General features: G+C 32.1%; 1 protein-coding gene across 1 annotated transcript; it reads right to left on the bottom strand.

Moving 5' to 3' along the window:
• Positions 1 to 138: 138 nt before the first annotated feature.
• LOC113511152 (origin recognition complex subunit 6) lies at positions 139 to 8,174 on the bottom strand. The gene is made up of 6 exons (XM_026894755.2): positions 7,985 to 8,174; positions 6,237 to 6,363; positions 5,014 to 5,202; positions 3,874 to 3,929; positions 2,554 to 2,714; positions 139 to 431 (listed from the first exon to the last, which is right to left on the bottom strand). The coding sequence occupies exons 1-6, from the start codon at positions 8,056 to 8,058 to the stop codon at positions 178 to 180; spliced, it is 861 nt and encodes a 286-aa protein (XP_026750556.2). The 5' UTR covers positions 8,059 to 8,174; the 3' UTR covers positions 139 to 177.
• Between the last annotated feature and the right edge of the window lie 2,606 nt (positions 8,175 to 10,780).

The raw sequence follows: 10,780 nt of genomic DNA, 5'->3' as shown, positions 1-10,780 counted from the left end.
GGAAACACTAAGTGTCATGTCATATAGGGAGGTCAAAGATATGTCATAGAATAGAGTTGGCTGGAAGAATGCATGAATTAGTTGTTCCAACAATAAAAAAAAAACACTTAAATCAAAGGAGAGAGAGAAAGACTACGCTTCGATATGAACACTTTTAATATAAAATGACGTTATATATCATGAATTAAGTGGAAATAATAACCGTACGCCTTTTTCTTTGCTAGAATTTTTATATGGCGAAAACTTCTGTGGCGTTTTCCGTGGTGATCTCCTAGGAGTCATGCTCTGTGTTTCCTTGTTTTCCAACTCTGACAATTCTTTATACGCCGCTTCCAACATCCGCTGTTTCCAGTCCTTGTAAGGCTCTATTTGTAGATCAGCTGTTTCTTCTTTTTTGGGACTGTCGACTTCCATTTTTTCTTGATTATCATCTGCAACAATACAAGATGTATTGCAGAAATATCAAACACTAATTGAAAAGTGGACAATTGTTTTTCTGTGCTTCAGCATAAAAAAGAAATTAAAAAGTATTAAAGGGGGCAAAAGCATAACCAACAAACATGTAAACTTAATTAATTCAAAGAAAGAATTATATCAAAAACGGTTCTATTTAATAACATTATAAATAAGAGATATTATAATAGATTTTTCTGATGATACATACATATCTGTCACGCCTGTCTCCCATTAGGGTAGGCAGAAACAATGAAACGCCAAATGCTTCGATTCAAACAAACCTCTTTCGCTTCTTCCACATTCATCGATCTTTTCATACACGCTCGCCGGTTACGGGTACTTTTAATTTGGCCCTTCTTCAGCACGTCGCCTATTTGGTCAACATACGTCCGTCTAGGGCGGTCCCTACCGACATCTCCATTCATTCTTGCTCGATAAATCTCTTTCGTAATTCTTCTTCCTTTTTTTGATTATTTCTTGATAAATCAACAACTAAACCAATGGTCATGAAACTTAGTAGATATTGATTGGTTTTGGTCAGTCTTGGCATAACAAATGGATAACTAAAAGATCAGTGATTCTCAACCACTGTCCGCGGCACTTTTGTGTGCCGCCAAATTTTAAAAGTGTGCCGCCAAATTTTGCAAATATTTAAAATTTTTGTCATAAACTATTTATGCAGTGTGTTGTAGTAAGTAAATAATTTTTATCTTTTTCTTTGTGTGCCGCCAAATTTTGAAATCGTTAAATATGTGCCGCAACAAAAAAAAAGGTTGAGAATCACTGCTCTAGATATATTCTATTTATTAACCGGGATAAAAAATAGCCTATGGCCTTCTCCGTCTCATACAGTACATGTATACCTAATTTCATAACGATCGGTTGAGCCGTTAAGGCGCTGAGATGTAACAAACAAACAAATAAAACAAAACCTACTTTCACATTTATAATATTAGTAAGAATTTAAATGACATAAATCCATAGACTTGAATACAGTATTAATGTGAAGTGCATTATAATTTTAAATATTGTAATTTTTTAAATCAATATTATTTTATATAGTAATTATTAAAATTGTAAAATGACGTAACATAAGAGTCTGTAACTGATGTATGTGAATAAAGATTTTTTGACTGATTTTAAATTAGTAAGAATTTCATAATACCCTCAGTTGTATTAAAACTGTGCAAACTACATTGGCTGATAAATTATTTAATTGTATAACTCTCATATTGAATTCGAATTATCTTCATGCAAACAGACAGAGGGAGACTTTGTACAAAAGTCGATTGCTTGGGTACCTCTGTCCCATTCGTGTTTCAACCGTCAAGCAGTTGTGTTTGCATGGTTGTGTTTCAGGTTGAAAGGTGGGATATGGCGTGAATTTACAGGGTACAGAGGAATAACTTCTGAGTCCTCAGGAATGGCAACGCATGGGGGGATATCATGGGCGAAACAGTATACTCTGTTATGTCGATGATACTGCTCATGTCTATAGGCGACGGTTATCACTTTCCATCAGGTTGGCCGTCAGCTTGTTTTCCATTCTAAGTTGTAAAAAAAAGACTTGTTTACGAGCTTTTTTAAATCGAATTTTTTTTATAAATGTATGTTTTAAATGTTATTATCTGTTGGGAAGAGCCCGCAAGTAACTCAACAGTCACATTTTTAAATCTCTGTTAATGTTATGTGTATTTATTTAAATGTACTATGTCTAAAATTACATGGTCGTTAATTACCCATACATGATCGACTAGCACCATGCACATTTGTCATTCAAGTACTTTTAGTGTGTAATTGTTAGTGGTTTTTTCATTAAGTGTTTTTAATACGTTTTAAACTAATTAAAAAGTAGAGCCAAAATATCCTTCGGTATCTTAATATAACATTGAATGTCCATTCCCATAAAAAACCTAGTAACTTTTTCTAATTGTGTGTTAAAATTATTGAGATCGCTGTTTTTAAGAAACTGTTGAAGATTCTTAAATTAATACAAAATATACATTGTTAAAGCTGTATGTTTGCTTGAAATAAATAAATAATAAAAACCTGTTATTAATTGGTTTTTGTAATAAAATATATTGATATACATATTACCGTTTTCTTTCAGGTCCTTTGGTTGACGCACCCTCTTCTTGACACCAGCAAAGTGTTCATCAACGAATTTAGTCCAGTCGGCATCTAACTTCGCCCATTGCGCTGGTTTTAAACGACTCTTCTCTAATATTTTACTCTTTGGCACTTTCACTTTATTAATTCTGAAACAACAAAACCTTGATATATTATATGATATATATAACAAATACTTGATATATAGTCCTGGAGAGGTCATTACAGGTTGTTTGAGATATTAAATCAATCTCTAATTACATAAGTAATATAATTAGTGTTAATATAACTTAATACTAACTATATTAGGCTTTCTCAATGTAAATTCGTATAAAGTTCTCTACACATTATTTTTATTTATTTATTTATTTATTTATTGCATTCCATAATAATTAATTAATACATAATACATAATTATTACATAAGGTTTCAATTATGGACCCTGTTGGGCACAGCAAGTAGGAGAGAGGAGGACAACACTTTTTTCACTTTCGAAATAGTATATCACGATAAGTACGTATTTTCTTATTATTATTATTATTTATTATTTAAGTATTGGTGTGTATCTATTCATATCGTAATTGTTATTAGTATTATATAGTTATTTAATATATTCTGTAGTTTATAATTATTTATATTCATATTGTAAAATTAATCAATAAATAGTTTAATAATAAAATTTCAGCAATATCAGTTTTAGCTATGTCTTAAATCATTATCAATTCATAATTAGTTATTTATCTATAAATTACAAGATAAATTCTGCTTGTCATTCAAGTATTCGTCATTCGTTTACTACCTGTATTCCGCGGCTTTACCCGCGTGTATCAGTACATAAAATATCCTATGTACTAAGATAAGATATAACCTATCCATGAACGGAATTTCACTCAAATCTATTCAGTAGTTTTTGCGTAAAAGATTAACAAACATCCATCTATCCTTACAAGCTTTTGCAATTATAATTTAATTATTTATTTATTTCTGAGGGAAGTTTACAGCTGTAACTTAATAATTAAATATATATAACAACAATAGACTAATTAAAAGCTACCTTCTTCTTCTTCCTACTCTTATCCCAATTATTATATGGGGTCGGCGTAATATGTTTTTTATCCATATTACAAAAAGATTTGGCTTATTTTTACGACCGGCCGCCTGCCTGACGTCAACCCTCTTTGAGAAAACTACCATATATAGATAATAAAAATTGAATTAGTTACAATCTAATATTAATAAATCCTATCTTATATGTAATTCAATAACTAGATCGGCCATATTCTAATATCGTCGAAGTGGACTACATACCTGCATGCTTGATACACCGCCATGCATACATATTGCGGGAGATTCAAGTCAATTTCCTGAAAACATCGATAAATTACATTTTAACTACATTTCCTATATATTATTATATAGAATAAACAATTTTATGATCCTAGCTATGTGGCAGTCTAACACAGTGTCTATTATTCAATGTCTTAAGTTTGATTCCCGCACAATACAAAATTTGTATTTATGAGTATAATATGTATGTAGCTGTTAGCTGTGTGGTCACAGTGGCTGTGTGGACACAGCATAGAATAGGCCACCCCTTCTATCTCGTGGACATCGTAAACAGTATGTAAATAAGTACCGACTAAGGGAGGGCGAGGGATGGACAGCAGCGTCCCTCTTAAAACATCTCTAAAGCCTGCGATTGCCAATCCGCGTGCCAAGTGTGGCAACTATTGACAAAACCAATCAAGGGAGAGGCTTATGTTCAGCAGTGGACAGTTAAAGGCTGATATGATGATGTATATAGAAAAAATTCTATGAATTTTCTAGTACACAATAGAAGCTCCGCTTAGTTTAATACTAGATTTTTTTTTTTTTTTTTTTATAGAACTTAGAATGGCAAACAAGCTGACGGCCCACCTGATGGAAAGTGGTAACCGTCGCCTATAGACATGAGCAGTACCATGGACATAACAGAGTATACTGTTTCTCCCATGATACCCCCCATGCGTTGCCATTCCTGAGGACTCAGGTGTTATTCCTCTGTACCCAGTAAATTCACGCCATATCCCACCCTTCAAACCGAAACACAGCCATGCAAACACAACTGCTTCACGGTTGAAACACGAATGGGACAGAGGTACCCAAGCAATCGACTTTTGTACAAAGTCTCCCTCTGGTAGATGGCGCAACATGTAAGATCCAAGTAATATAACATGCATGGACTATGTAATCTCCAAGGGTTATTTATTTATCATATTAATAGCTTTGCCTCGGCTTTGCGTGACGGATAAAAAGCAGCCTGTTTTTCTCTATCTCATATAGTGTGTGAATATCAAATTTTATAGTGATTTATTCAAGCGTTAAAGCGCCAAGAGAAGACAAACACACTTTCAGATTTATAATAATAAAAAAGATGGATTATTTTATAGACAAATATTTCTCTTTTACCATTTTAGCCTGCTTCTGATAATCTTGCAGTATCTTATCAGCTAATGTCTGAACTCCGTTGCATTGTAAAGTGATACATAGCAGTGAAGTACTCAATTTGTCACTATTAATTTCAAGTAAGTTCTCTAGGACTTTTCGACTGTTGGCGTACATAGCTGGTTTGAGGCCTGAATATTTGATGACAGCTTTCTGAAATTATAAACAATAGCATTGTATAAATAACTAGACATAGAGAATTTAATGAATCAACTGTTTTGATGGGCTCATTGTCTTGCGGTCGAGATAGATGTCGGTAGGGGCCGCCCTAGACGGATGTATGTTGCCCAAATAGGCGACGTGCTGAAGAAGGGCCAAATCAAAAGTACCCGTAACCGGTGAGCGTGTATAAAAAGATTGATGAATGTGGAAGAAGCGAAAGAGGTTTGTTGAATAGAAGCATTTGGCATTCCATTGTTTCTGCTTACCCTAATGGGAGACAGGCGTGACAGATATGTATGTGTATGTACTGTTTTGATTTCATACAGAATACCTTTTTATAGTGAGTATGGTGCTTACATGGTAGTGTTTAATCTTATTGTTGGAAACTCCTAACAGTAAATTCATTAAATCTCTATTGTTCAAATTATATCAAATATATAAATAGTTAAAACAGATTAAGAAAACGTCTCAAGATAGAATCTTAATGGGGTAGACAGATAATAGACATAAAGGCCTTACCAGAATGAAATTTTGTATAAAACATCTCACTTGCCTTGAGGCAGACATGCCATTTCAGTTTGAAGAATATGGCAACGAACTTAAATGCTACAAAGGAATAGCAAAGCATGGAGGGTTTTGTTTGTGGATGAAAATGGAATGGTAACCCTGTCTGTGCTATCAGTATATAGTGGAGAGGCATCAGCACAAAATGTGTGTGACTGCAGATCAGTTAGTGCAACATTATGAATTTTAAGAGAATTAATTACAATGGTTGCCACAACTGTGTGAGTTTGATCTGACAGGGTATATTGATAGCAATGGAGCTGTTAGACTCCCTGCATGGAGGGTACCATGAGAAGTACAGTATATTATGTGACATCCATGGTGCTGTTCATATTTATAAATATATATATATATATATTTATTTATTTATTGATTTGAGGTTGAGCCCTGAACTTGTTTACCAATCCTTGTTTATGTTAAAAAAAGAAGGCTAATGATTAACAGACAAATATGATATTTACCACGTCATAATCAACACCAATCATTCTAGCAGCTAGATCGAGGCATACAGCAACTTTGCTAACGTCAGTGATATTACTGCCAGCTATTGTCTTTGCTTGAAGAAGTCGCTCAAATTCTGCTGCTTTACTGAAATTTGTATTTATAAATGCAATAAGATTTTTATTTCATAAACACAGGAGATGACTCTAAAGTCTAGACTGTACAGTATGTTCATTAATATAACCTATTACTTAAAACTAATGTTAATAATTAGTATAAATGGAAGGCATGTACATGCCTATTATTATGTAGTGCTGTTGATACAGATACAGGCTGTACTTTTTATGAGAATTTTAAGTTATTGTTTTAGTGTTTGGTAATATAGAAATATTTTCTAGGTATAATTTTTTTTTTTTCGCAACCCTGTTAGTGCATACTAAAATTAGTTTTAAGGAATGGGTTATGTTTAATTAACACACTAGATTTTGAGATGTACTTCCATAAAGTTGTTCATGTCTATAATTCAACAATCACTCCTTTCTATGCACTATTTGCTTATACTGCTCATGTCTATAGGTGACGGTTACCACTTTCCATCAGGTGTGCCATCAGCTTGTTTGACATTCTAAGTTGTATAATATATATATCCATTTAAGAGCTGCACTCTTGTCGGTGGAGCTCTTGCCACTCACTATGATTTTCAGCGAGTCTCTTCACCTCTGGATACGACACGACACCAACTCCTTCCTTGATCTCCACCATCTCTCAATTATTTCAAAAACTACTCTCATGAGATCACACAGAGTACCTCGTGTGGTAGTATTTACAGTAAATTGTATAGCTTGTTGTTTAAGCATGTTATGTATCCATTCTCTAAGTGTTATTTCTACTCCATGTGTAGCTAGTGCCCGACTTATACTGGCAGTTTGTTTTGTCAAATGCCCCTTCGATGTCTATAAATGCACCTAAGGTTGGCTAATTTGTACGCTATGTGTAAATAATTTAAAAATATATGGTGTCTAGCATCAACCAATGGTGTGTTCCCTACACACCATACTAAATTGAAGAACACCAAATTGATGTATCAATGGCATACACTTCGCATGCTTTTTTTTCAGCTTGAAATAGAACCAAGAATTTACAAAGTCTGACTAAATTGTAAGTCCAAGTTCCAAGATAAAATTTAAGTGAAAATGTATATACATTAACAAAAAAAAATTATTAACTGTATTTAATTCACTCTTTCTAAAAATACTTTAGTAACATTATTATATTAAATCTATTGCTTAATGTACTTGCTGTATATTAAGCCTATTTAATTTTCATATGGATTGAAGTATTTTAAATACTTTCATCAGTTATTACTGTCTATGTTAATACACACAGGTAGACAGGTGATGCAAACTAAAAACATGAATAAATTCTAAGAGCATTTAATTTAAAAATACATAAAATAATATATTTAGAAAAAAAACGTTTAATACGTTTTTTGAATTGAAAAATGTATTTAATACCTTAAATTTATTAAATATATTTTACAATTCGAATCTACTATAAGTGCCTATATAACCTACTATAATTTAAGTTTCTCATTGGAATAACAATGACATAATAGAACAATAAACAGATAAATAGAATGTAAACAATAATTGTAGTGATCGGATTACACAAAACAAATACTCTAAATAACAAGGTTCAAGAAATTATAAAATAAAACATAAAAACAAACCATTCAAGCAAAAATGTTTATATTACTACATTTACGTACTTTAAAACTTTTTCTTCCTCACTCAGACCCAACTTTGAAGCTATAAAATTAAGAGTTCTATTGTATGCCGCCATGGTTATATTTTACTCACGTAAATGAATTAATATTTAGTTAATTATAAAATTTTACTTAAGAACTTTTTGAATTGAATATATTAAAATTGAATACTGTTGTGACATTGACAGTGACAACTAAACACGCGCCTTTTTTAATATTGCCAATCCTAAACATGTTTACCCCTAAACACATTTGTAATACCCTTACAAAATAATATTAATCAATAAAAATACTTATTATTGTAACGTAATGTACGTTACATATACACATTGATATATAGTTAATAAATACACCTGGAAATATTGCAGTTTATGTTAGCATGCTTTTAATGTCATTTTATGTATGTCCTTTCATAAATTTAAAAACAAAAACATGACGCTTTTTACTTTAATTATTAGTTTATACTAGCATTTTTAAATCATTAAGAGACGTACCAATTTTTTACTTATTGTGCCGGACATAGAAAAATAAGAAAATATATCTACTAGTGTGATATAGATTACAACTGACGTTTTAGCAGTTTTTAGTATTAAAAACTGAATTGTGACAGTTTTTCAATTTTATTTTATCTATAACCATAAATTAAACCACTAAATATATTTGAATAATTTAATAAATATAAACAAGTACATTAGATTGTATTCATTAAAATAAAACTTATACGAAAAATTCGTAAAAATAATAAATTAATTTGTAATTTAAATAGAATTTAATTAAATTGATTAAATAAAAAAAATAAATTATTTAATTGTTGAAATTATTATGAAAATTAAATAAACGTCGCCCTCTTTGCTTCTAATTGCTGTGCCTGACAGGGTCTACAATAGTTTTAATTTTAATTCAATTATATTACGTTATAAGACAAGATTGATGAATATGGAGGAAGCGAAAGAGGTTTGTTTGAATCGAAGCATTTGGCGTTCCATTGTTTCTGCCTACCCTAATGGGAGACAGGCGTGACAGATATATATATATATATATATATATATATATATATATATATATATATATATATATATATATATATATATATATATATATATATATATATATATATGTTATTATACAAATTGTATATATATAATATATATTTATTTATTTATTGAAATATACATCACGTCCAAAGTCATTGTATCAATTTATTCCGCAACAATTTCCTGTTACCCTAATAGTGGGAAATCATCTAAATTGAGAACCCTACATATTTTTGTATCTGGCGATCATGCGCGTGATATGCTTAAAACCTTCTTAGACGATTAAAATTATAATAAAAGTGTTATTCTATTGTATTGTTAAGTATATAGTGTTATTCCATCTTATTTTTGGTAACCACTTAGAAGAAAAATAAGATGGGAATTCCATCTCTGTCCTACAAATAGGAACAGATGCTTTACCTATTTTGTTAACTAAGTACATTGCAGATTTTAAGATAGGATAAAAAAAAATATTATCAAAATTATTCATTGTAATGATTAAATATTATTTTACAAATAGATATCTGAAAGTAATTTTAAAAAGCCGTTGTTATAACACCGCCATCGGGAGTTACCTCCTTAGTACATATGTAGATTAAGCATAGTACTTGCGTCGTAATATGAACTTATTATAAATGTTTCCGTTGTATTAAATTAAATGAAAAAATTTAATCCACTAAAATTGCTAAATTCCGTTATCTTTTTTTTTATTATGTTTAAATAAAACGTACATCTTTCAATAAATAACTTTTTCAGTTTAAATAATTTGTCTTAATGCAAGTGTACTTAGTTATTTTACAAAGATAATGCCATTTTGTAGCGTTTATCGGTGACATTTATCTCGATTCACATTTGACCACGCCCCTTATCTCGATTTAACCGAACTGCCAATGATAAAACACCTTTTCGTATCACAGAAGGCGACATGTTGATTTTTTCTAGGTTCTGTAAAGCCGATACGGGATCGCTGTCATTTCTACAAAATGTCTTTGTAGTTATCAGGGTGTAGGTCATATAATTGTAGTTCTAAAAACCAATCCGTGCTAATTTTCTTATGTTAAACGTATTCTAAATAGGAAGAAGAGGATCCGCTCCACCCGAAACAGGGGTGTGTATGCAGTGATAGACTGTTATAGATTTGTATCAAAATAATCCGAAGCTATTTATAAATATTATTTTCTCATCTTTTACTTATGTTCAAACGTTAATAGTAACGTCTGGTCTATAATTAACTCGTGAAAGTTTATAAATATTACAGTATTCTATGGTGGACTCGTGTGTTGAGTCGGGTCGTTATTCAGAAGGTTGCCATTTTTAGTGGGAATATTATTTGTGCGCGGAGTTTTAGGGTTGTGATAGAAGTCGTTGGAGGCTGTGATAGTGGGGAGTAGTAAGGGGGGCCGGTGTGAGCCGTGTAGTGTTGTGACGAGTGTTCGGTCGGTGCAACTTACGGTGTCATGGTTTCAGGTAGAGATGCAACTAGTGTCAGTGTGTACGAGGTAATAGAAGTGCGAGTGGCGTGAGTAGTGCGGACAATGATGGCGCTGTGAGGAGCAGGCGACACCACGGCTTCGTCAGTGGCAGGGGGCGCGCGGGGAGCGGAGTCTCCTACGCAGGCCAACCAAGACACGGTGGACAACGCCACTCCTACCTGTTGGTGAGTACTCTATCTGCAACCCTGGACTCCAAAACAGTACTTTAGAAGTAACATTAAAAAGTACAAAGATTATTAACATGTTTGTTCAGGAGAACAATTTGTATAGGT

This window comes from Galleria mellonella, unplaced genomic scaffold (genome assembly GCF_026898425.1).
Source record: "Galleria mellonella isolate WM207_F2 unplaced genomic scaffold, CSIRO_AGI_GalMel_v1 utg133, whole genome shotgun sequence".
Lineage (NCBI taxonomy): Eukaryota > Metazoa > Arthropoda > Insecta > Lepidoptera > Pyralidae > Galleria > Galleria mellonella.
This window is presented reverse-complemented; position numbering and strand designations above follow the sequence as displayed.

What these genes read in the sequence shown, in the direction of transcription:
- LOC113511152 (XM_026894755.2), bottom strand. Translation starts at nt 8,058, where the DNA reads ATGGCGGCATACAATAGAACTCTTAATTTTATAGCTTCAAAGTTGGGT. An exon ending in GAGGAAGAAAAAGTTTTAAA is followed by an intron (nt 6,364 to 7,984) that starts GTACGTAAATGT and finishes TACAAATTTCAG; the next exon opens with TAAAGCAGCAGAATTTGAGC. An exon ending in GCGGTGTATCAAGCATGCAG is followed by an intron (nt 2,715 to 3,873) that starts GTATGTAGTCCA and finishes TTGTTGTTTCAG; the next exon opens with AATTAATAAAGTGAAAGTGC.